Source organism: Stegodyphus dumicola, chromosome 5 (genome assembly GCF_044657685.1).
Source record: "Stegodyphus dumicola isolate Sdum_Otavi_A_Nest chromosome 5, ASM4465768v1".
Classification (NCBI taxonomy): domain Eukaryota; kingdom Metazoa; phylum Arthropoda; class Arachnida; order Araneae; family Eresidae; genus Stegodyphus; species Stegodyphus dumicola.
The window spans coordinates 208,204,297-208,232,039 of record NC_140772.1 but is presented as its reverse complement, the minus strand read 5'-3'; the positions used below and the strand labels follow the sequence as shown (position 1 = coordinate 208,232,039).

The 27,743-nt window shown below is 30.7% G+C and overlaps 1 protein-coding gene across 2 annotated transcripts in view; it reads left to right on the top strand.

The window, feature by feature from the left end:
• The first annotated feature begins 1,988 nt into the window (after nucleotides 1–1,988).
• Nucleotides 1,989–27,743, top strand: part of LOC118185055 (lysosomal alpha-glucosidase-like) — a 72,400-nt gene continuing 46,645 nt past the window's right edge. The window contains exons 1-8 of one of the 2 annotated variants that reach the window (XM_035354847.2): nucleotides 1,989–2,824; nucleotides 4,650–4,795; nucleotides 5,757–5,922; nucleotides 14,948–15,044; nucleotides 16,320–16,558; nucleotides 17,624–17,755; nucleotides 21,378–21,488; nucleotides 27,369–27,485. In XM_035354847.2, the coding sequence (XP_035210738.1) occupies nucleotides 2,270–2,824; nucleotides 4,650–4,795; nucleotides 5,757–5,922; nucleotides 14,948–15,044; nucleotides 16,320–16,558; nucleotides 17,624–17,755; nucleotides 21,378–21,488; nucleotides 27,369–27,485 (1,563 nt within the window). In that variant the 5' untranslated portion in view covers nucleotides 1,989–2,269. The remainder of the gene's footprint in view (nucleotides 2,825–4,649; nucleotides 4,796–5,756; nucleotides 5,923–14,947; nucleotides 15,045–16,319; nucleotides 16,559–17,623; nucleotides 17,756–21,377; nucleotides 21,489–27,368; nucleotides 27,486–27,743) is intronic. The other variant, XM_035354846.2, reaches the window with a different exon arrangement.

Below are 27,743 nucleotides of genomic sequence, written 5' to 3'. Positions count from 1 at the left end.
TCCAAGACATAATTTTTAAATTAGAAGTCCCAGAGCTCTCTGAAAGGCCATCTGGAAAGTTAATAAATAAGGAATAATTAAATTTAAATAAAAAGAAGAGATATAAAAAAAATTCATAACTTAATGGTAAGTAAGGAAAAATAGTGGAGCTCACTTGGGACTCCAACAGGAATTATGATCTGGCTGAATTTGATCTACACTTCAACCTCTTCTTTGTATCAGCTAATTTGCTGCTTTTTCTGGAGTGAAACTTTATGCCTACAAAATCAGACAAGATGTAAACAGAAGCTGATATTAAATATTTGTTATGCAATACAAAGTCTGAGATCCTGAGTCCGGACTTCGGCGATTCCGGATTTGGGACTTTTTCGGATATTGAATCATCAATTTATATCTAGTAAGATGACATGTAGGAATCATAAAATTAAAAATATGAAATAATGAAGCATTTGTGGCCTTAAGAGAATCAAAGTTTGTGCGTAATATCTAAAAATATTCAAATTTGCGGCTATCATTATAAAGTTAAGCTTCACACTATCGGCGATGTATCATGAGAATGACTAATAAGGACATGCTATGTCTTATTAGTCATTATTAGCAAGACAGAATTTAGCGTAATAGATATGCTATGTCTATTACGCTAAATTCTGTCTTGCTGCTATCGCACACTGACGAAGTTAAACCTGAATTAGACTCATATTAAAAAAATAAGCAACAAACGCTGAAAGGTACTTTTTTCAATGGTAGACATTAGCTATTTTTAGGCTTTCACCATAAGGTACGAACGTAAAAAGTGGGACTAAAGCATGTAACTTACATATGAGGTGAGTCTGCCTCGCCTAATGCAGTAGGCCCAAAATTAGCATAAAACTAAATTCCGCACTCGCACAATAAAGGAGCATGCTTTGAAAAGGAGCATGACAGACCTATACGTCTATTCGCAAACAGCGATAGTTCTATATAACCCGATATACCAAAGCGGAAAGTATGAGCCGAAGAACAGTGTTTGCACGATGAAATGTGTTGGAGGGCTGTCAAGATATTACAAGCTGGTGTAAGACAATTCGCTGCTGCGAGAGAGCTGAATGTGCATCGTAGTATCATCAATAAGCTGTGAAATCGTTACCAAAGATCCACGTCTTTTACAGGTGACTTTGCAGACGTGGGTCTGGACGCCGGAAGATTGCTACAATGGCAGACGATCGCTTTCTTTTCCTATGTGCAAGACACCGTAAATCGCTAACAGCACGACAGCTGGCGTCGCATATCTTTGCTGCTGCGGCATGACCATATCTCGCCAAACACTGCTGCGTCCACTGCAAACTGCCGTTTGTGTTCCTTTGTCCCCATCGTATGTCAGAGTGCGGCTGAATTGAGCCCATGAACATCGTAGTTAGACGCCATTGCAGTGGGCCCACGTACACACGGATAAGTCTCTATTTAACATCCAAAACGATCCCAAAGGGTATTGATATGGCGAGAGCCAGAAACATGCTATCGGACGGCGAAAGAGACCATTCAAAGATACTGTTAAAGGAGACGAACGTCGACAGCAAGACTGTTTTCCGAGCACTACCAAAATCATTATCTGTAGGTCTAATGTACACATTTATTTACATATCCCGTCTGGATTTTCTAAAGTAATGAGGTTTTCCAATTTTCAATAGTAACTCGTTCCAAGGCCGAGTAGATTTCTCTTAGATCTAGCTGGCCTTGCTCCTTCCCATATCTAAGCCCCATTTCCACTAATGAATATTTCTCAAGAAAGGGGAGCGAACTTAGTGAGTTCGCTAGAATGAATACAAAGCACTCATATTTTTTTAGATAAATTTACAGTACATGAAACTTAATTCCATTAAAAAGCCGTCAAATTCGGACGCGTTTCTTGGTCTGTAAAAGTTTTGGTATGAGCTTCAATATTTCACATATCCTTGATTTTTCGCATAGCGGGCAGAAAGATTTAGCGGACGTAAAAATAAAGCATTTGCTTATGTATCTGTACCGTTATATAAAGTCGAGAACCGGCAATTCGAAAGCTGAAAATAAATTTGATTGGCTAAATAGAAACTCTTTCTCCCTGATTTGTTATTACGTCTAAACAGTCTTGCATCATAATAATCAAAAAGCATGTGATCACTGTCATCACAGAAATTTGTATTTTATTTTTTTTAATGTGGGATCAACCTACTGATATGTTATGCTTTTTAAATGTTCGTGTATCCATGAGTAATTCACTTCTGATTTTAACAAGGTTAGGGGCAAACATCTAATGGTGGGTCTCACAAATATGAAGAAAATATCTGTGGAAAGTGATATTTTGTATTTGATTCCTGAGCCTAAAAGGCAAAACTTCGCAAAATCAAATATTTTTTTAACATTTTTAATTGTTTTGACTTTTGCTGGGTGTTTCGGATTACTCTCTTGCTGGTATTGGAGAACATCTAATGAGCGTTTCGTCATTCATATTTATAAGGAGAATGAAAAGAATCACGTAACTGCACCGATCTGTGCAAGTATATCTGATGTGGATAAATTTGATTGTTATCCTGATGCACCTGTCACGGAAACTGAGTGTATACAACGTGGTTGTTGCTATCAACCTCTGTCTCAGTTAAATAAATCTGTCAGTCATTTTCCACCCTTAGGTACACCGTACTGCTTTTATCCAGTTAATTATAATGGTTATATTATTACTAATGTATCACAAGATGGGCAGAGAATCCAAGTCAGATTGCAAAGAACTTCTTCATCTGGATTTCCGAATGATATTAAGAATCTGCTGCTTGTAATAACATTCATTGATGATTCTACTTTGAGAGTAAAGGTAATGTTTAGAAAATCTAGTTAAAAATCTGTTTTATTTTAAGTGTAATGAATTTGAAGTTATGTTGTAGCGTTGGTTCTGAAAAGAGACTGCTGTGTAATGGTCCTGTGTTCAAAACAGTTTGACAGATTTTGAACTACTTTTTTTTTTTAATAAATAAATACTTTTAAATATTAAGTATTAAATGTTTGTATGTGAAGGTTTATTTCATTTTTTCTTTTAAAACATATATTCAATTAAAAAAGTATATAATTTGTCACAAACTAAAAGCTTTATAATTTCTGGTAAAATGAAAAATTCTTTTTTTGTATATTACATAATTATGTGAAAAAAGTACTGACAGCAATTTGTGCATAAACCATGAATATGAAAAACTTATATTGAGAACTGTAGAGTTAATAGGTTTATTTGAAGTAGCTAACATATAAAAATAGCAATGCTCTCACAAGGATTTGACCAATGGATTTTATTTCCCATTTGCTAACTGAATGTGCTTCAAATTGCACTATGTAGGTATGTGATAAGGCAGGAGAAAATTCCTTATATTCTCAACCACTTAAAGGGCAACTAGGCAGGAGAGAGTCCAGTTACCACATCCAAGTGTTGAAGAATTATCGTTGACCATATTTTAGTTTGGGCACTACTTGTAGGGTTCATAATATTAAATTTGGAGCAGATAACATAAAAAATCAGCAGTGTACTTTCTGGGATTCAAACTCTGGACCGCTTGATTACTAGCCAAATTGCTTCTAGCTACTCCATGAAGGCACATGATAAGGCAGGAAAAAAATATCTTACAGCCACATATTTAAAGATTTTGAGACTTTGATTTTGAGAGGAAAAAGTTTTGATTTTTGTGTCTTGATTTTCTGTCTTTGTATGGAGAATAAACCAAACAAGAAGGTAGGTGGACTAGATTGATTGCTCTTTAATCATATTCTCAGAAAATAAGAGTATTTCACTTTTAGCACAGGGTAAAACATAAAAAATTAATGAAGAAAATTTAATGAAAGGCAAAACAGTAAACTTATGATTTTATGATGGAGCTTTAATGCAACATGGAAATGCTACGTCTTTTGTGTTTGTACCTACGTTTGTTGTATTTACCTACCAGCACTTTTTTTATAGTTGTACCTCTAATTTTATCCACTTGTGTATTATAAATATAAAATATAAGTCTGTCAAAAAATTATGTTTGTGATGTAATGTTAACTGTTTGAAAATTTTTACAGCATTGGTTTGATAATCAGACTTGTTTTATGTTATACATTAGATTATGTTTAACAATATGATGCACAGACATATTTTTGATTTATTCTTAAAATCGTATTGCAAGAGAAAAAGTAGTTGCATGGATAATTGCTTTAATTTATTCAGTTTTGCTTGCTGATAGTTCCTTAAAGGTTTTTCATTAATAATCTTTAAATGTCCTTAAAAGTCTTTAATTTTTATTTAAAAAAGTGTGCAAGCCCTGTCGCAGTTAATTTTCTTACTAAATGTAACTTAACTTACTGAAGATCAGGCTTACATACAACCAAAGCAAAGTTCTCATGAGTGTGCTGTGATTTCACACATATCCGTTATTGGTGACATTTTCGGAAACAAGTCATCATAAAATATACCAATACATAGGTAGCTATTTATTTTTTGTTTTATGAATTGATAGTAATATAAAATGCACATTTGTTTAAATTTGTATTTCTTTATAAAATGTTTGAAACATTTGTTCTTTTTATTTATAATTATTTGTTTATTTTTTACCATTTGTGTTTCTTAAATATCCATATTCATTAAACTTTGGAAATTTTTTTGTATCTCGTTTCAGATTACTGATCCTAACAATGCTCGATTTGAAGTACCTATACCACTTTATCATAAAGTCAAAAAATTATCTAAACCTCGTTATGAGGTAGATTTAAATTCTAAAACAGGAATTTTGACTATCAGAAGAAAATCGTCTGGAGTAGCTGTGTGAGTTATTTTATTTTGAAATTTTAAAGTGGCCTTAAATATTTTTAATTAAAATTATAAAGCATAAATTAATATTCTGGAAACTTTTTCGTGTAATAACCAATTTTGTTGCTCAGATATGTAATATATGATGCTTATAGCATCAGTTTATTTATGTTTTTGGTTTAAATATTTATAAAATGATGATGATTTTAACCTTTAAGTATGCACATCAGGGGCATATTCTGAATTTCCACTAAAGGCATACAGCTTAATGTCAAATTTAATAGATACATATAAACTTAGTTCCAAAAAATATAAAGATCTACCTATTTCTATATTTTTATCTCTGGAAAATGGTTACAGAAACTGTGTAAATGCGAATTAAGGGTACAAATTAAAAACAACTGAATATGAGACTAAAAAAATACAAATTGCAATAAAATTGCTCAAATTAATCTCCTCTGTTTAACGCTTCAAATAGAACTTATCAAGGGAAAATTGTTTTGAAGCCTGAAAACAAGTTGATTAAAGAGTTCTGAATGCATGTTTTATTTTTCTGAACCATTTGAGGAAAAGAAAGTAAGTCATAATTGTACAGTTACAACGATTAATCTCAAACCTCTTCGATGTTTTCAAATCTCAAACTTTTCATATGATGAATTTAAAATATTATCTGAAGGTACAGAGTATCACTGAAATGCTTCAAATTTTGTTGCTATTTTTTAGGTTTAGAATTATTATAAATGTGTTCTACTGGGATGTATTAGCCAATAGGCAATAAATTGAACTGCATAGACAAAAAATTAATAATTTGTAGTTGAAAGCATTATGCTGTGCTTCACATATTCCTGATATTTATGAGAAATGAATATTTTGATCCAATTTTTTAAAAACATTTTAAAACACTCAGAAACATTATTCTATCTTCTGTAGCACATTTATGAATGCAATTTTTTTTTTTTTTTTTTTCCCTTTGTAGGTTCAAAACTGATCTTTCTCACCTTGTATACTCAGATCAGTTTCTGCAGTTATCTTCATACCTTCCATCTCCATATATTTATGGTATTGGTGAACATTATGGTTCATTCCTAAAAAGTGTAAAATGGACAAGGCTGACATTATTTAACTCCGATCAACCTCCTATAGTAAGATATGAGCTATACTTTACTTATTTTATAATTAACTGAACTTCTTATACAACTGACTTTTAACATTATATATATATATATATATCAAAGTTTGGTACTTATGTATTAATGCCACCGCAGCAGAAGTTGCGCTGATGTGCCAATAAAAATTAATCCTGTTGTTCGCATGCAGTTATCTTTTGGATTCCTTTTTACCTTGTTGTTTGCTAATTTTTTATGCCATTTTTTAGTCCTACGAAAATGCGTCTTTGGGATTTGCCAAGCACAGGAGAAGATGCAATATTATTTTTTCAGGAGCGAAATATTTTACCAAAAAAACGAAAATGTACCAGTTCACATGATATGAAACTTTATTTTAGTAAATGTACATTTTCGAATTGTAGTTTAAGACAGTGTGATCAGCAAATGGGACGTAGAAAAAGTAACTGGTTTGAAGGAAGCAGAATTCCATTTTGTTTAGCTTTGAGATTCATATACTGCTGGTGTGAGGAGTTGACGTCGATTAAATTTTTTGAAAAGCAACTTGATTTATTGGATAAAACTGTTATAGATTGGAACAATTACATGCATGAATTATGTGTCTTGGATATGGAGAATAAACCAAACAAGAAGGTAGGTGAACCAGATTGCTTTATAGAAATTGACAAAAGTTTCTTTACTAAGCATAAAAATAATTGTGGTTGAGTATTACCCAAACAGTGGGTGTTAGGTAGCATATGTACAGAAACAAAAGATTTGTTTGCTGTCACTGTTCCTAATAGAACTGGCTCTACCCTTCTTAATAAAATTATTCAAAACATTGCAGATTTATTCTGACAGTTGGAAAGGTTACCAAACAAATAGAATAGAAAAAGGATTCCTACATGCTAAAGTTAATCATAAATACAATTTGATTTATCCTGATACAGGAGTTCATACACAAACAGTTGAGAGAATGTGGGGCAGTTCTAAATGGAGGAACAAGAAACATAGGGGGACAGCGAGACATCATTTAGAATCTTATTTAGCAGAGTTCATATGGCGACAGCATCAGGTCAAGGAAAATAGAGACTGTTTTGAATCTATTTTAAATTCTATATCAGCCCATTTTCCACCGAAATCCGATTGACTACTTTGATTTTAAATAGTTTTAATTTATGATTTGTCGCAAAAATTTTAGGTGTAGATTGGCAGCACTTAAAAAACGCCAAATCTGCAGCTGTGGTGGCATTAATATGTAAGTACCCTAATCTTTATTATTATAATTTACAGTTTAACATCATTTGTGTAAGCATTACTGAAATAATAGTTTTTACTATTAAGCTTGATAGGCATAAACAGGTTCACACATCATCATTATGGGTGTGCTATGCAGCCCACAATTTTATTATAGCTATTTACATATTTAAACAATGGACAAAGCAGAGCAATGAAAAACACATATTGCCAACAGAAAGCAAAGTGGGAAAAAGGGGTGTGCATCAACAAAGTGTGAGCCATATAGAGTAAAATTTTTGAAATCTGATTAGATAAGAGCTTACCACATTGCAGCAATATTTATATAAGCATGAAATGGATTAATTTTGAAAAGATACAGCCCAGAAAGTTATTATAAAACATATATGTAGTCCAGAAAGTTATTATAACTTTATATATTATTATTATATAAAGTTATTATAATTATATGTAATAATTATTATACAAAGTTATTATAAATTCTGCTTAAGCCAGGAAAGGGAGATAATCAGTATAAATGGGGAATAAAAAAGACCATTGTCAAATTAAAGTTCATAGTTTTAGTTTATATTTTATATCTTACATTTATGTATCATTTATTTACATAAAAAGAGAAAATAAATCAATTACTTAATGAATAGCATAAAATATAACATACAATGCTGATAATTACATTCATAATAAAGCTTAATTTTAAGTGCATGAAAGAGGAAAAACTTAATTTTATCACTTTATAAATAATGTGAAAATCTAATAATGATATTTATATAATTAATATAAAATTATTGTGTAAATAATTAATATAAAATTATATATGTAAAAATATTTTTATATTAACAGAATTCTGTTAATTTCAGAACAATAAAACATTTTTTTTTTTTTTTTTTTCTGTGGAAAAATCAGAATATAATTGAGTTGGATTCAAACTCGCAATCTGCTGATTCACACGATGTTTAATACCTTGGTAAATGTGCCAAGCACTTGAATTAACTAGACTCAGAGTTTAAAAATCATTAAAAATAGGAAGTATAATTGGATGCAAACAGATGACAAGTTAAGCTTTTCTTGTTTATCAGAATCCTCAGAATATAAGAATATAGAAATCCCTTTAAATAGAAATAATATTTTAGTAGATTTAGTGGATGATAACAAATGAGGTACAAAAAATACATTGCTGTATAGCTTACAATAAAAAAATGGCTTGTATCAAGGCGAAAAAATATTCTGTTTATCAAGAAATCGATCAGAAATTATGATCTGAAATAAACGTTCCATCATAAATTAAATTTGTTAGAGTAATAATGAAAACTCCAAATAATTTGTAACCATATGTTATTAAGTAAGCTAAATTCTGATTCCGAAGAAGCCTTTTTTTTTTAACTCAGGTTTTCCATTTGCAGTTTTATTGATTGTTGCCAAATATATCTCTGGAAACAATGTAACCTGTCATGATCAGTGTTCATGCCTCATTATTCAAGCACTGCAGACATGTATCTGACATGCTAAAGATATGTATCCTTGTGGAGACAAGCCTTTAAGGTCACTCGAGAAGTCTTTTTGAGTTACAGCATTCAGAATGTCTACATTAGGGTATTCTTCTTTTGTAAGAAACTAGGGTTCACTCTGTTACAATGAACAAGTTTATCAGCTTCTGCTCCATATGAAATTGAGTATGCAGGTTTACTTTCCAGTGGCACATGTTTCCACTGTTATATATCTGACAACTCTTGAATGGCTATTATTCTGTTGGTCACAAAGGTTTTTAACTGGTGAGCATCCTTTTTTAACCACTGTAAACAATCATGAAATCTTTCTGAAAATAGAGAGAATTTATGTTAAATTTTAGAACTGCTTTGACTCTTTTCATCAGTTTAACTAGGAGAACACAGCACAAAGCTCAAGATGCAGCACAGCGATTTTCTTTATGGGTGGTACCTTGGACTTTCTCAAAATCATTTTCTGCACTTACATTGACTGATTTAGCATATATTATTGCCCCATAGGTTAACTTAGAGCTGTCTGTGAAGCCGTGCAATCCGTTACTATTGCATTTTTTTATAATGCATTTCTTAGTTTCCATTCATTTATGATATGTAGAGACTTCATAAATCTTTGCTACTCTCTTTGAGTCTCTGCTGATAAAACATCATTACAACCTATCTTCAGTAGCCATAATTTTTCTATAAATATCTTTGCTTTTGATATAATAGGACCCAACAACCCTAATGGGTCAAATGTATATGCTATTATTGACAGTACTCAGTTACATTCTCATATTTAACCTTGAATGAAAAATAATCATCTTTAGGATTCCAGCATAACCTTTAATGTTTTAATTTCTTTGGTTTTTATAAATGCATAATTTAACTCTCTGGTATTATTAAAATCATTATTATTACTGCAAAACTTGTGAAGGCTCATACCTCTTTAAAAAAAAAAAAACTTTAATTAATTGATGTTCTATCTCTTTAGCCTCCTTTAATGTCTCAGATCCTGACAAAATACCATCCATGTAGATATCAAACATTACAACATTACTGTTGGAGCTGCTAATGAAAAATGCTTGAACTCATCTAGCCCGAACTAACATAATATGTACCTTTGCTTAATATGGAGCACTTATGTCTTCATATGTAACAGTCATTAATTCAAAGATTGTCAATTTCTTTTTTACAATGTATTCTTTTGAAGTTCTCTGTTCTAGAATAATCCAGATTATACAGAAAATTTTCTGTACATCTGCCATAAAGGCAAAATGTTTTCTACACCTAACCATTAAAGCAAAAATATTCCGAATTACTCTTTCATTGTACTATAGTAAATTTAACGACTTTCCTTTAGCTGTATAACACAGCTGTGTTGAATACTACTCTAAGCTTAGTGGAACTTCTTTCAAATTTATACACAACTAAGTGGGGTATAAAGTATAATCCAGTCTCATTTTCTTTTTCTAATGCTTCATTCATATGTCATCTTTGCTCATACTCTGCAAAAAACTCTATGTATTCTTTTAAGTAATCAGGATATAAACTCAGCCTCTTCTGCAAGGCAGTTAGTTTTTCTCTAAGCAGTACCCCTCGATTCTCCTAAATGTGAAGGAATTCATTTAAAGCATAGTTGCAACATTTCTACCTGACTCATGTCTCTTATAAGTTTAATGAAAATACTTTTACATGTTATGGTTTCTATATTTTTTATTGTCTGTTTTTCAGCAGTCTTTAGCTCCCAAAACCTGTTCATTGTTTGCTGTTAATCATCTGTGTTTGTCTTCAATCCACAGTGACACAGTTTTCATCTTTTAATGTAGTGCTTTTTAGTACAATAAACCCAAATACCCTATTTTGCAAGATAAGGCTTGAGTTTTTGCATTGAATCTGTTCCAGTTTTAATATCTCAAGGAAAACCTTTGCCCCTAGAAACATTTCTGTATGTTTTGGTACATTAAATCAGCTAATTTTATATTGAAAAAATCCTGCATTTTAACCTCGATTTTCCTTGAAGAAATCAAATCTTGTATGATTTTTGGCACTATTAAAGAGTCATACGTTTCTCATATAATTTTTATTTGATTACAAATACATGCTGAGCTCGCATTCCAAGTGTAAATAAAGAATCATTTTAATTTAGAAATTGTTACGTTCACTTTATCTGTCATTAGTCAAAGCCTGTTTGTGCATTCTTCCTTTAGGAAACAGGAAGACAGAATTTTAATGATCGACTATTTACTTACTATCTGGATCTGCTATTAGTAATGAAACAGATTTATATACTGTGAAAAAGACAATTTGTTTTGTGTTCATTTGTAGTTGCGAATAAATCATTACTGTTGCCATGCATGAAGTTTGACATCAAGGGGGAAAGAATTCAGGAGCCACTTGCAACTGTCTCTTACTTTTTTTTTTTTTTTTTTTTTTTGTCTACCTTAATTTGATTGAAAATGAAGTGTCGCATGGGATCTTTTACCGTGCATAGAATATGAAAATTTTGATTTGCAATTTTTAAATTGTAATTTTTAAAGTATGAGCAAATTATTTGATGCTAAACAGTTAAAGAAAAAATTATGTTTCTTACTATTTCTACTCTATTATGTACAGTTAACTTCATATAATTAGTACATTGATACAAAAGCATGATTTTCATTACAAATAACACAATTTGAACTTTTAACATACGTTGTTAAAATTACTTTTGGTACTAATTTTTCTTGACAGCTTTTATGATATGAACTTCTAACTTTTAAGAACTTTTCCTACATTTAAGATCTATTTCTTTAGCTTACTTAGATGGACGAAGCCTTTTCTCAGCTTGTCGAACACAAATGTGAGATGCCTCTTCTTTCTCAAGCATAAAAAATATTTTATTCAGTATAAAAAGATCATTTAATGTTTCAAAATACACTTTTCATAGATATAAATAGTAATTTCAACTTGTAAATAAACATGAAGCAAATTGTGTAGAAGTTTCGTTTTGCTAATGTATGGCCTTTCTAAATTATTCTAATATACTTGAGGTGGGTTAAAATTCTGTTAATAATAGTTTTCATAATTATTAAACTCTATTTATATTATCAAGGACATTAAGACAGGTTCTTTTTTTTAACACAGAAAAGAAAAATGACCAGCCTTCTCGTCTAGTAGGTACTTTAACAGTTAAGGTTCTTACACTTTCCACCAAAGAATCTGAAGAATTATGAATTTCAACTTCGCTCTCATTTTAGTTTCCTACTTCTTACTTTTAATTTCCCATTGTAAGAAAATTCTGTGACAAACATAAACCCTTATTGAAATTACTTTTATATTGACCAGATTTGTACATTCAAAATTTTTTTTGTATGCTTTACACATGCACGTAATGCGTTAACACATATGTGTTTAATGTATAACAGATGGTATAAGCTAGGCTAAAATTATCTTTACTGATTCTAAGGCATTTCAGTTAATGTTGCAGATTGCGTTGTTCCTTAATCTTCTAATTGGATCCGGCTTATTATTTTTTGCAGACTGTTAGAACGATTTTATAAAAATTAAGCTTGAACTTTCGATTATGTCAAAAAGAGTTTCCAATTCTGGAGCTGCCAAAGGATCTACAAAGTGAAAGCATGTTTCGATGTCCATCAAACAGAAAGTGGAATTTCTGGAAAAAATGGATAAAGGCATATCCATCTCAAAATCATGCGAGGAGTGTGACATTGGAAAGTCAACAACATAAGCAAAAAGAAAAAGGAACTTTTTGAATTTTTTGTGTATTTCAACACCTCACTTTCAATGAATAACAGAAAAAGTGTTCATTATGCTAAAAGTGACGATCTTGACAAAGTGATGATTGAATGGGTCAGACAGCGTTGCAGCGAAGGCGGGCCATTGACAGGTCCAATGCTAATGGCTCAAGCCAAAATATTTCATGAAGAAATGAACTTAAACACTGAGTGCACATATTCGACAGGTTGGTTAACCAAATTTAAAAATCTCCATGGTATAAGGCAATTAAAAATTTCAGGTGAAAAAGCTTCAGCTGATCCTGAAGCTGCTGAACAATTTGCAGATGAATTTATTGAACTCATTACTAGTGGAAAATTTTCTCCAGAACAAATTTACAATGCTGATGAAACTGGTCTTTTCTGGCAATATGTACCGCGAAATACTTTGGCAACCTCTACAGAAAAGGCTCCAACTGGTGTCAGAGATTCCAAAGAGAGACTGACAATTTTAGCGTGTGCAAATGCTGCAGGAACGCACAAGTGCAAACTTTTCGTAATCGAAAAACATGCATGACCTCGAGCATTTAAAGGAGTAATGATTTTCTCATTATATATCACACAAATAAAAGAGCATTGATGAATGACTACTTTGAAAATCATTTTATACCTGAGGCTCAGCGACATTTGAATTTGGTTGGTTTAACTCATGACTCAAATATAGTCCTGATTCTTGACAACTGTTCGGCACATACATCACTTAAAGTTTTAGTGAAAGAGAATGTATCCTTATTATTCTTTCCTATAAATTGTATGTCTATCATTCAGCCTATGGATATGGGAATAGTGCACGCACTGAAATGCAAATATAAAATAGCATTTTTAAAATCTGTGTAAAATCTGTTTCTGAACAATGGCAAGACTATTCAAGACTTTTTGAAATTTTTTAGCATAAAATCTGCTGTGTGGAGCATCGCAAGATCATGGGAGGATGTGTCTCCAGATATGTTAAAAAATGCTTGGCATAATTTATGGCCAGCTACCATATTTCATGGTGGGGACGATGAAGATGATAACCGCAAATTTAAATGTTTTCGGACATCTCAAACTAAAGGTGAAATTTTGCAGTTATTGGATTTTGTAAAGAAATGTGGAGAAGCAGGAATAAATGAAGATGATATAACAGAAGTTTTTCATTGCTACGTCAATGCCCCAATCATCATTCAATTAAAGGACAGCGAAATCTGTAGTACGGTTCTAGATCCAGAAAATACTGCTTCCGATAGTAAAGAAAGTGACAGAGAGGTTATTGAAAATGAAAAAATTTCGATTGACAAGTTAGTCGGTATTCTCGACACAGCAATTACAAGATTGAACAGTGGAGCTTTGTAATTGAATAAGAAATTATGTCTCTTTATAGAATTAAAGAGAAAGTTTTAGCACAAACAAAGAAGCAACTTAAACAACTTACATTGAAAGAAATGTTTAATAAAGTAAACAAATAAATATTAAGCTTTTTTTTTTTTTTTGTAAATTTTGATATCCAATACAATTTTATTCTGTTGGGTACAAATTGATTTACGATGTAATGTAATCAAATTAATTTGTAAATTTGATCATAATTGCTCTTTATTTCATAAATTATGGTTTTAGATTTTTAATCGTATAATTTCTGCATGCCATCTTACCAGATTTAAATTGATGATCTGGAAAAACCCCTAATCCGAAATTGCCGAAGTCCCGACGAGTCCGGATTATGGACTTTGTGCTGTATATGATATTTTAAAAGAATAAATTTAAAAGTAGCAACTGCCAAAAATTTTTGTTTTAAGATATTTGCTTTTTTTAAAAAAATTCTATATTAAAATCATTCTAAAAATATGTAAACACCCTCTGTTCATAACACATTTCTTTTCTCATATTTCACTTTTTTCCCCCTCTGCAATGGAGCAGGTTACATGCTCCATTGCAGAGACACAAGTGCCAACATCTGTAGCATTATCCTATAGTATGAAATTCAAAGAATAAAAAGTGTGTGTTCTGTGGATGCACTCAACCGATATTATAAGGTCAAAGTCCCCTCGTCCTACTACAGCATGAAATAGCAGCCAGATTTTCATCTATTGTCATTCACTGGTCTTATCACATCAAATGGAAGTGCATTCTGTAACATTAAATGTAATGTAATGTATTATTACTTTTTCAGCATTATCATTAATGTTTAACACTGTTTTTTACCTAATAATACTTTAATTTTGTAGAATAAAATAATTAATCCACATTCATTTAATCATTATTTCATATTGTTTAATCTTATCAACCAAGTCACAAAATGTATATACAACTTTAAAGTTGAATTTGTTTTTTAATTCTCCCATTATCATTCCCGTGGAATTCATGCCATAGCTAGTTTCACATGCTTACTTATTTGATTTATTAAAGAATTAGGGTTTACTAGTATTATAGAGAATCTACCAATTTTCATTGCAGCTATAGAATGTGCTTGTTTAATCACTTTCATTTAGAAATTTCATTCATTATGGTAATGAATATTGTATATTTATTCATATCTTTGAAGATTAAAAGTGTTTAACAAATCTGTATTTTTGGCAGCCAAATCACAATTTGTATGGATCGCAACCTTTTTATTTGTCTTTGGAAGCTGCTGGAAAAGCTAATGGCATCTTTCTTCTGAATAGTAATGCTATGGGTAATAATGAATTCTTTAGATTATTTTTTTAAGTATTGAAATGTGACTGTTCTTATGTCAAAAGTATTTTATTTTAATATACCACATAAAAGACATTTTATTAATTTTATTTATTGCATTAATAAATTTTAGATGCTTACTGATTATCCACCCACCCTTACCGTAAAGATGCCAATTGTTGGCAACTAATTTTTTACCAATCTAGCTGGTGAAAATAAGTAGCTATTAAAAAAAAAAAAAAAAAAGGTAGTGCACTCATAATTACTTGTACATAAAACAACAATGAATTAACAAAATTTAAAATGCAAGTAATATAGGTAATGAAACACTGAAAATTACATTAAAAAATATCCATAATGAATCACTTAAAAGTACATAAAACAGCAACAAATTAAATAAATTAAAAACATCATAATCATCCATAATTAAAAGACTTAACTTTCTCTTTTCTTGGTCTTCTGCCCTTGTGTACAGCAATTTGTTTTAACTTAAAAAAACATCGGCGAAATGCAGAGTTCTTGGCATAGTAGGGCAACTTGGTGCTACTCTCCATGTAAACTGTTTTAACTTTTAAAATAAATAAATAAATAACTTCATGGAATGTGTATACCTATACAGTCTACAGGCATATTTCTGGAAAAAATGCAGCACTTTTCTTTTTCATTAGCAGACAAACTCCACAGTGACATTATGATTCATTACAAGAAAAAAAAAATTCATGCAGTAATCACAACATGCAGAAACCACAAATATGACCTTTGAATTTCAAACCACAACATTACCAATACCTTCTAAATAGTTGCAAGGCTTGAGTTTGCATAATACTTATGCAACCATTAGAAGGTTGCCAGGTAAATACGTTTTCATAAAGTTCTACTTTGGTAACATAGTGCTTTGCCCAGTGATTCTTCTTAGGGTTGGGTAGATGATCAGGGAATACCAAATTTTATTTATTTATGCCATTTATTAAAGGTTTAGTTTTATTTATGGCAAAAATAGTTTGTATAAATAAAACTGAACTTTAACTGTTTTTGTGCTCTTACCACTTGCTATTATAATATTGCCTCTGTCTTTTTTTTTAAATCAAAGGATCTAATTCCTAATTCTGGAAGGATTTAAATGTGAAAAATAATGATCCATGATGACTATACTAACATTATTGTGTGCAATTTAAATATCACTTTACCAAATTGCAGAAATGTTACATCAAAATAGTTAGATTTCTTTGAAATAGTTTTATACATATATATGTAAGGTTTTCTTTTTGTCCTATAGATATTATCCTTCAGCCTACTCCTGCAATCACCTTCCGACCAATTGGAGGCATTCTGGATTTTTTTATCATGTTAGGCTCTTCTCCAGAAGAAGTTATTCAAACATATACTGGCATAATTGGGAAAACCTTTATGCCTCCATATTGGAGCTTGGGATTTCATCTGTGCCGTTTTGGATATCATACTCTCAATAAAACTAGAGAAACTATGCAAAGAACAATTGATGCTGGTATTCCTTTAGTAAGTAACATAAATAATGCTGTATAATATTTTTAAGCATATCTTACTAAAATTTCTTTTCAGAATTTGATTTGTTATATTTTAATTTAGAATCCAGTAAAGTAATTTTATTGAATTACATTTTACTATTCTACAAATAAAATTATTCTGTTGAACAAATAAAATTATTTTGTTGAACAGTTTAGATTAAAATACTTATAGTCTTTTAAATGTTTTATCGGTTTAATTGAAATATTTCATTCTTTAACTTGAAATGTATTTTCTGTTACTATTTTACTATCATAGATTTAGCAATGAATATTAATATATTAGAATAACATGAAATATTTTTAGTTTATTTATTTTCATAGTATTTGAAATTTCATGTATGTAATTAAAAAATAGTTTATACTTGAAACTGTTTAAAAGTCATTGAAAGAAATTTGTGAAATTTTTGTATTAGTACATTATGACTTCTTTTTAATATTTTGGCATTACTTCCTTCTTAAAGGTGATGCATAATTCATAGCATTTTGATATACAGTTATTTTTTGGCTTTTTCTTATCTTCCTGTTTTATGGCAAAAATTAAACAAGCCTTTTTTCTTTTTCATTAGAATGCTATCCCCTCCAAAATATAAGTTTTTAAAAGAATTGTCTAATGAAATGAATATGGAAGAATTTAATTGGTTATACAAAATCCTGTTATGTGAGTACTTAACATATTAGATATAGAGTAAAAATGCAAGTGAAAAATGCTAGAATAAAAATGATTTTTTGTCTTAACATCACTAATGTAGCCACAGTGGGGGGGGGGTGAGAAAATCCGAATGAATTTTGTCTCATTTAGTTTTCTGGAAAAAGGATGGCTGGGATAGTTACAAATGACGTGTCAACTTGGTACCAATATATTTTCTAACGGATTTGGGGCAAGGCAGTTATCAAGTAATTTTGGTTATATTTCGCATATGGGTATAATCTGTATTTTACCTATTGCTTTGGATATACTGCTGAAAGAGTAAATATTATATAAGAAGTTGCATTATAATTTTAGATCTGTTTTTAAATATTATTAATTTCTTTGTAGGATGTTCAGTGGAATGACATAGATTATATGGACAGATACAAAGATTTCACATATGATAAAGAAGCTTTCAAAGGTTTACCTGAGTTTGTCAATGATCTGCATGACAAAGGAATGCATTATGTGATAATGACAGTAAGACAACAATTCTCCTTTTACTTTTTATTTCTATTTAGAAATTTAGTCTCTGATATTACTAATGTTATTTAGTTGTTGTTACTTCATGTTATCTCATATTGTTTTCATCCTTGAAAAATATTTTTTTTAAATAAATAAATCTTTGCAGAGCTCAAATATAAATTGTTATGCTTGACAATTTATAATTCAGCTGTTTGAAGTAAGAGAAATTATCTTTGGTAGCAATGTTTTAATTAATTTTGGAATATATTTGGAGATGCTTTGTGTGTGTGTGTGTAATATAATATTAAAAAATGTAAGTAGTGTTTTCAAAACTAAAATCCTGCACGTTTGCTGCTAAGATTGACATATAAAATTAAGTTAAATTATAACCAAATCAGCAATTTTATGAATTTAGAAGACCAACATTTTTTTTTTTTTTTTTTTTTTTTTTTTTTATGTTTGAATTATCAGACAAAGTAGAAAAATTAAAATAAATAAATGGCAAATGTAAAAGATGTAGTAGAATAATAGTCAATATGCTAAGATTGATATTTTAAAGAAAATTTAAAGGAAAATTAAAATCACAAAAGTAATTAAAAGGAATGAACATAAACCGATGTGGCTGAATTATCATTTTCAAAGACATTTTTGGTAGCTTTTTAAGTTTATGTAAATCAGAAATAAGAAATATCTTTCCAGCCTTGGATATCCAAGACAAAAAAAAAGAACTTTTCAAATAACAGAAAAGCTAAGGGAAAAAAATTTTTTGATATAGAAGTCAAAGAATGTACAGCTATTCGTTAATTTTATTGATTTTATTATGATTTAACAGCTAGTTATATATATACATGTAACATTCTTGGTTATAAGTGTTCCTTGAAATTAAGTTGACCGATTGAGGTTCTGAACCAACAAAACTACAGTTTTAGATCAAAGATTTGTTGTATAGCAGAATATTTAAATTGAAGTTAAACTTGTTGCAATTTCTAATATTAAGATATTCTTAAAAAAAAAGAAAAAGAGAAAACTTAGACCATTTTAAAATTATAAACTTTTTTCCTATTATTGTATGATTATTTTACATATAATGTTTTTATTGGAAAAAAGTATGAAATTAATACCCAAACAAAAAGTGAATTATGAAATTTAAGCTTTAAAAAAAATCTATTTTCAATTTTATTTGTGTTGGAAAACAAGAGAGACAAGGAAAAAACTGTACTTGCGCTATATATTTTTATTTTTGAATTAATGCAGTTGAATTTCAAAAAGTTGAAATTAAAAAATTAGAGCAATTAAAAATTGAGATTAATGAGATTAACAGCAAATTAAGCCGGAACACTTTGGATTTTACTTAATAATGCACAGAAATATTTTTAAGGAAAGCTAGATAAAAATTAAAGCATATATTAATAATGAAAATAATTTAAATACAGTAAAATTCTTAGCATCTGGCATTCAGCTAATCAGAAAGCTCAAGTAACTGGAATATTTTAGAATTTTAGAAAAAAAATTTTTCCTCTGAAAAAAATGAGTAAAGAGAAATTTATAATGCCATTGTAGTGCATTAAATCCATTCAATTCAGTTTTTCAAGCTGAGATTAGAGCAATTTCTTATGGATTAAAATGAGTTAAAGGAAACTTGATGTACAGACATAAAATAGATATTTATTCTGATGCTTTATTTGCTTTATACACAATTTCTAATATACATCCTGATAATTTATTAATAATCCAAGTTAAAAATTATTTCAAATTTCTGGCTGAAATATATGATATAAATTTACACTGGATCAAGGCATATTGGTTGGGTATATTTTTAATGAGAGGGCAGAAATTTTTTTTAAAGAATTCTTGTGAAAGGAAGCTGCACTGAGCTCTGGTATTGAGTAGGGCGGTAGTAGGAATATCGTTCAATAAAATTCAGCAAAGCCAAATTTTGTACGACTACTGTATTCAACTGAATTTCTGAGGGATTTTTCTTCTGGCTCCTCTTCTCGGCCACCCTGATCAGTTTAAATTCTTCCCGGCCCCTTGCTTCTGCTTATTTCCAAATGCCTTAGAATGACCCGTCTTTTTATCTGATTTTTCAGCTTTCTCTGCTTGGCGATACGAACTCTGCTAACCTTGAGGTTTCTTCTGCAGAGGAAACCGTGAATACTGGTGAAATTTGCCTACACGCACGTTTTGAGCGGTTCATCTGCTCTGAAATTTTACTATTAATTTGAGTAAGTTGTCTAATGTTTGTGGGTTTCTGACTTCAAGAAAGTCCTGAATTGACGAAAGTAGACACGGCAGAATCACTTCAATAAGTCCATTATCTGGCCTCTTTCCATACAGTAAATTAAATATCTGGATCTTTCTAACAATGGACTCCATTAACTCTTGAAAATTGGTTTGATACTTGCTAAACAATTCTGCCTCAAGCTTTGCTCAGTCTTTAACAGCTGGAAATACTTTCAATAGTGCTGTTTTAAAGTTTTCCCAAGTATATACTTCAGAACCTGGATCTCCCGACAGGAATTTGCCAATTCCTTTGAACCAACTGAGGGCTTGGCCTTTTAGGTTTGTTGTAGCGATAGTATTTTTTTTGCAGCTGGTTCACTGGATATTACGTGAAATGCAATTCCAGCTGCTCCAGGAAAGTCATCACGGAACCTTTGCTGTCGAATGTTGCAGCTGGCTTCATGCTGCTCTCATTGTTTCCACGATGAATCTGATTCCCTCCATTGGATTTTCTGGAGGCTGAGAAACTGGTGAAAATAAATGTTTCATTTTCTAACGGATTCTTCAGGCATTCGTCAGGAATTCTTCAGCCAAATTTATGGTTCCACCCTTTTATCTCACAACTAAGTGTGGAGGAACCTAGTGAACAGCTAAGCTAATAATTGCTTTAGTTCAGGAACTGAGATGTAAACTCGAGAAGGGAACTCAAAATAAGAGTAACAGATGGCTCCTTTCTCAACACGTACAGCAAAACCTCAATTGGGGGTTGAACTCAAAATAATAAGAAATAAGATTTAACTAACTTAAGCTTAATTAAAGAGATATAGCTGAAGCAATCAAAATTCTAAATAGTTGGCCCCTAAATATCGAATAAGCTATCAAGGGCCTGTAATGCGGCTGAGCATAGTAACAGCTTAGAGAGACTTAGCCAGATGGCAAATGCATGCTAGTCAGAGTCTCTAAGGCTGTTTCTCTCTCGATGTCAGTGAAACTTCAACTTAAATACTCTTCTTACTCATTTGCATGAAACGTGATTCTAAAAACACATTTTGGTAGGAAATTGTAAGCTGAAATTAGGACAGACGTAAAAGTAGCTTTAACTAAAAAATAACTGTTAAGAGCTTAGGATAAACTTTACTCTCTTTCTCTCTTAAATAAAGAATTACTTAAGTTTTGGAAATGTTCTAATAAATCTTTTCAGATGTTTTTGAATATCACAATAGCTATGCATTAGGAATAGCTTCTTTTTTTTAACATTAATTTCATTAATGATTTTTATGAATATCACAAAAAATTATTTTTGTTTTATTAACTTGAAAATAAATTCAATGACTTATAGTGCATCATTTTACTCATTTTTGGGGGGAGGGCGATATTTCTACTGAAAATTATCATGAAATACTTTTCCATCCAGGATCCCGGCATAAGCAATTCTGAGAAACCGGGTACGTATCCACCATATGATGAAGGAGTGAAAAATAATATCTTTATTAAAAATGCTGATGGTACTATTTTTGTTGGAAAGGTAAGAATGAGTTTTTGTTTAGTTTGCTTGTTGTTTAAAATTTAATTTAATTTTGTGTCCAGCCTGAAGAATGAAGAGTATTCAAGTTAGTATTTTTGAGCTTGAAAACACTTTTAAATATGCTTTATAAAGTTTATTAATATATGAGAATATTCAAAATTATCATATGAAGTTATATCTTTCAGTGAAAATTATTTTTTCTTTCATGCAGTGTCTTCGGATGTGCAAGTAACTGTTTATTCCAGTAATTAAATTTAATCCCTTAATGCATTTCCCCGTGTCTGACACAGTCAAAAGTTACCGGGAAATTTGCACATGCCCGTGTCTCACACGGACAATCTTGTATCTCACGTTATTTTATTTCTAATGCCCATCTGAGATCTGTTCTAGTAAAAATAGATAGGCTATATTATAATTAAACTTATTTACCACAATGCAGCATTTTTTTTATGACTAGCTATAAGTTTATTAGGAATTCTTTGTTATAAAGCAGTTGTTTGGTGTGGAAAAAGTAATATATCCATTTTTATTGTGTTGTCTTAAAAGTAAACAGTTAACCATAAACTAAATTTTACTAAGTGTTTTTGTAACTTATTTAGAAAACTTTATCTGATAATGCGTGACTTTGACGATTTTGAATATACCACTTTATCAGAAAGTTTCAGCGATGAAAGTTATGATCTCTTGAAGGATGGAAGTGAATCTGAATGTAATGATGACAAGTTTTTGGCTGTAGCAAGTAATTGGTATCAAATTAATACAAATCAAATAATAACTAGTACAAATAAAAAATAACTTACACTATACCAATATATTCATTTTCTGCCAAAAAAAACTTGATAATTTTTTAGCAGTTTTCAAAAAAAAAACTCATGCTTTAAGGAGTTAAAATCATTCTTGACAACGTAAAATTACTTATCATTTCATATTAAATAAATGAAAAGCATTATACTTTCAAATTTGAACTGTGTCTGTTTTCTACTTTAATATTCTATAGATGTGGAATTTCATGAAAACGAAACCCTCTGATAATGTGACTGGAATAGTTTTATCTGGGTAATGGAAATTCAATTTATATATGTTTAGATTAAAAAAAGATTAGTCCAAAGATTAGGTATCTTTAACCTGTCAGACAGTGTGAGACGCAGAGGACCAGCACAAGGCTGTTTGCCACCTAGTGTAATTTTTATGGCTTCTAAATTCTGCTGACCAGTACAGTCACATAGGTTGAACAGGCCCTAGGGCCACATTAATGTTTCCAAAAATACTTGTGGACCACTTAGCTGTTTTGCAGTGTTTGAAATGAGACACTGCTATCTACTGTAGTCTGTCACTTTAAAATAGGCACTTCAAGGTCATAACAACCCTCCCCTCATTTATAATTGCAATATGTGTCATTATTGCTGCACAGAGGGAATTAGGAGATTTTAGCAAATTAGGGGATTGGACTTTTTTTCTGCAGCAACTGTTACCATGATTATGCGTTTGGGAGGAGAAAAGGACCTTGAGTTGCCTATTCTAAAGTAACAGGTTATAGCTTCATCTGGTACTAAATTAGTAATACCCTTAATGTCATAATTAGGTAGATCACATTGGAAATAATTCATTTAGGTTCATTATCTAGCACCCTACAGATGCTTTTTGAAGTTTCTCGGTAGTTAGTTATTTTTGTAAGAATATGAGAGGATTTTATCTAGTCATTGTTAAACCCTCTGCCTGTAGGTGCAACTTTCTTCATAGTGCCAACCATACACTGTTTGTTAATTATATTTCCTGAGTGTTTTGTTTTTAAAGTATGGGACATATTTAACGGTAAATGATTGAAGTTTTGTTTCCTTTTTTTTTTCTTATGAAAAAAAACATAAATCAAGTGCTTAATGCCAGATTTTTAATAAAAAATGTGCCACTTTGATATTTTTTTATATGAATCGGTACTCAGTGGGATTAATTTGCCATTTGTCTGTGCCAGTAGCTAAAGAACGTAATATAAAATGATAATGTTAGATAAATCATGCATCAGATTTTGATCACCTTCAAGCACAGCTTTGTATGGACAAAGTGAATCCACTGTAAAGTGATTTGAAATGCAAGAAGGTTTTATTACAAAGATTAGGAGCAGAAGGAGAAATATGTATTAAAGTAAGTTATTGAATTTAATTTTCGTGCTAAGAACCTATTTTTTCAAAAAGATGCAGATCCCAGCAAAGAGCACAAAAAGTTCATCTCTGATCTGCAGACCATGTATTGAATACCATTGTGGTTAAAGACAATAAAACATTCATAAAAGCATACAGGTTTAATACAATCTGTAAAATTTTGATCTGTTTCTATTTATTTCTATAGGGAAAAAGTTTAAGATATTCATGAAAAATTTAGTTACTGAATCATATATACAGCAGTATATTTACTCAAAATTTGCTTAAATATATCATTTTAACTTAATGTTTTGTAAACTAAATTCAAGTAACATTAAAAATTAATTAAATTTTAAGCTTTTCGCTGATTGCTAATTTTAAATTATTATATGCAACTGTTATTTATTTATTGAGCTAAAACTTTTCTTGAGTAGGTTATAAAATTTACTGTGTAGTTTACAAATTAAATTTAGATGGCATTAAAATAAAATAATTTCTAGCTGTTTGTTGAAGGCTGCAATTTTTTTAAATAGCATAGCAACTTTATAATTTAATTATTTAAAAATTAGATTTCCCCAGCAGCAGATTTGGATATTTAAAGAATAAAAGCATCCAAGTAGAGAAATGTGTTTAAATGGCTTTCATATTTTTAGTTAATGTGTGTGTAAGTGTATTCCAATGAATACTTGCATGTGTTAATCATACTCTTGAATTGATTCACAATTTATATAATGTTGAATTTATATATATCTAAATGAAAAATCTTGAAAAATCATGAAAAATCAGCTGTGAATGGGAAAGGTGCTGTTGAGAATGAAAATGAATCAACTTTTGACACAGAATTTTATATTATAAAAGCAGCGACTGGTTGTTTTGAACTTGTTTGCTTGTTCATGTATTATAAATAATATTTAGTAAATATTCAGAAAAATTTTGATTTAAGTTGAACTTTCATAAAATTTTACAGAATAAATTTTTGTAAAAAAATGTACTGCATGTCCTTATTTTTTAGCAAACAGAACGTTTTTAAGACATTGTAACTTCAAAGTTATGGACTTGCATACCATAATATTTACTTTCTCTGTTGTATTGTAAGGGTTGTGAAAATTTAAGGAGGAACAGATTTTTTTGGCCAAAAATAAAAGCTAGAATTTTGTGTTATTGCTGCAAGAGGAAGAAAATTGTTCGTTTTTAAAATTACAAAATAAATTCTTTGATTGTAATTAAAAATATGTCACTTTTCATTATATTTTATAAACAATTAGTCATATTTATATAGGTTCGTGATTTACTTCTTTGACTGATAACACTTTTTTATCTAGTGAATTTGGTGGATGAGACGATGGCAAATACATATACACAGTTTAAAATAAATGGTCACTTTCAGTTATTAAAGCAGTTGAAACTCAGTTCACATTTACTTTCAATAACTTCTTATTAAGCCCATATTCTGTCATGCTTAATCATTTCATGTCTGTAACTTGACTTAAAGGAAACATCTTCCTCACATGAAGTTCACCCGCTGCCTGCCTCCACTGTGTGGAGGTTTAGATAAAGTGCCAAAAAGAGGGTGCGATGTTGCCACTTTATGTATTCAAGGTAGTCATGAAAAACTGTCTGAAAAGGTGAAAAAATTTTGAATTTTTCAAATGGCAACACTTTTTTTTTTTTTTTTTTTTTTTTTTTTTCATGTGTAAATTGATCAGCATATTGAAAAAACATTAATGCAAAGGAATGTTACATATAAGATGAAAATTGCCAGTGTAAAACATTTGCAAAGAAGAGCACTGTTAAAGGCCAACGGCCAATGCAGAGGGGAGGTGCAAAGATGCATTTTGTATAATGGCATGTGTTTCTGTTGAAGTTGTTGCAGAAGTGCATAATACAATTACTGCAGGTCCATTGCATTCTGCAAGAAGTGTTGCAGCAGTTTGGATGTGCTGAAACCTGTGCTCTGTTCTGCAGGTGTTTCTTTATCAATTCCAGTGTGTCCAGATGTTGCAACTGGAGGCAAGCAAAAGCATGTTCACTTTGCAAATTCTTTCTCACCAGACATGATGAAGATAGCAGGTAGCCATTGGAGATATTATGGATGGATGAGGTGTGTTTTTTCTTAACTGGGAACATAAACTGTAGGATCTATATTCACCGGGCTAATGAAAATCCTTATGACTCAGCATCAGCACCTTTTCAAGAAGCTAAAAGGACTGTGTGGTGTGACATCACAAGCACATTCATTCTCTGTCCATGCTTCGTCAAAGAGGTCACTTTCCCACATATGAAAATGTGCTCTGTCGCAATTGCTCAATACAACAATGTTGCAGAATTAACATAATTCTAGAATTTCAGCAGTGAAATGTGCTTAATGACACTATATGGGTGTAAGATGATGCTCCTCCACACATTGCCACATGTATTTAATAAGTGCTGCAATAGCAGTTTGGAGATGAGACATCATGCATAACTTTGCAATTTCATGGCCACCGCAATCTCCTGATCTCACTCCAGTGGATATCTGGTTCTGAGGTAATCCTAAGATCTAAGGTGTACACATCCACAAGATTTGTTAGAATTTAAAAATTCCATAAAATGTGAAGTTATCAAGATTCCTCATACAATGTAATGTTCATCATTATTGTCTATAATCTCTTGTATGCAGTGTCTTATTGTCTGTGAAGGTAGGCACATTGAAAAAGTTCCCCCTCTTCCCTTTTGTGTTGTCATTGGTTCTTTACAATGCTTTTTCTTTGCAGATGTTTCATATTGACAATTTTCATCATAAATTTTGAAACGTTTTCACTGTAACCATAACTGAGAGAGCTCTTTGCTAATCATTACAGTCTCAAGCGCATGACTTCAAATAACAATGTCTGAAATTTCATTTTGATTGGTTGAGCAGATAAGTCGCTAGGACTTTATATTGTAAGGATTTTTTAATTTTTAATAATGTTCATTTTATTTTAAAACTTTTCAGTCATCTTTTATTTTCCATTTCTAGCCAGAATAAGTGCAAACAGATTTGTTTATGCTAATGAGGTTGCAAACTGTATAGGTATTTAAGATGTGGCTTTTAGCCAAAAGAGAGAGAGACTTCTTGCTGCCTAGCCATGCGTGTGCTTTTCAGTCAGTTCATGTCTGTCTTTAGGGCCAGAAAGTAGTTCTCGCTAGTATTTGAAGACGTATTGTAGTCTTTTGCATTTTGCTCACTGCATACGTAATGTCAACAGGCCAATCTTCACGATACTACTCTCTGTGAAGCATCTAAGTTTAGTTCTTATTAAGTTAGTTTATTTCTTATTTTCTACGTTTTAGACCATAAGTGCTGGTCTCTGTATCTCGAAGTATGGGAATGGCTGTTCATTGTGAGAAATAAAGGGTAAATTTAACTCTTCTTATCTTTGTTGTATCTTCTACACACACACACGAACATAGTTTTGAGTAATCTCCCTGTTCCTACTCAGGACTCCAATTATGTTTCCAAAGGCAATTAGGGGTAACAGCAGTCCTGACAATATAATGGGGAAGTTTTTTTATGATCACGCTATATGTGTATAGCATGATTATAAAAAATATGTGTATAGCGTTTTTTTGCTATATGTGTTTAGCATTTTTTATGATCACGCTATATGTGTATTTACACTAAAAAAATAGAGCTCACAATTAGAAGTTTGAATAATTTTTATTGTAGCATTTTATGTAAATGTATTGAATTTTTAATTTTTTCTTTTTGTTACTTATGCTTTAGGTTTGGACTGATGGATATACAGTATTTCCAGATTTTAGTCACCCTTCTGCATCTTCTTATTGGACAAATCAATTCAAAAATTTCTATAAAGAAGTTGCATTTGATGGAGTTTGGATTGTTAGTATATATATATATATAGATATTCCCATTACACTCTCTAAGAACATTATTAAAGTAACTATATCATTCAGAAATTTTGTTTAAAAAATTCTGATAGAATAAAATATCAGATACATTTTCCGTAATTCGTCATCATAATTTTTAGAAGATTAGAACTTGTATAGAAATTAAAGCTATTTATTAAATGTTTATACTTTTATATTATGAAACCTTATTGAAATGTGATTTTGTGAAAGATTGGCAAAAGATCTGCAT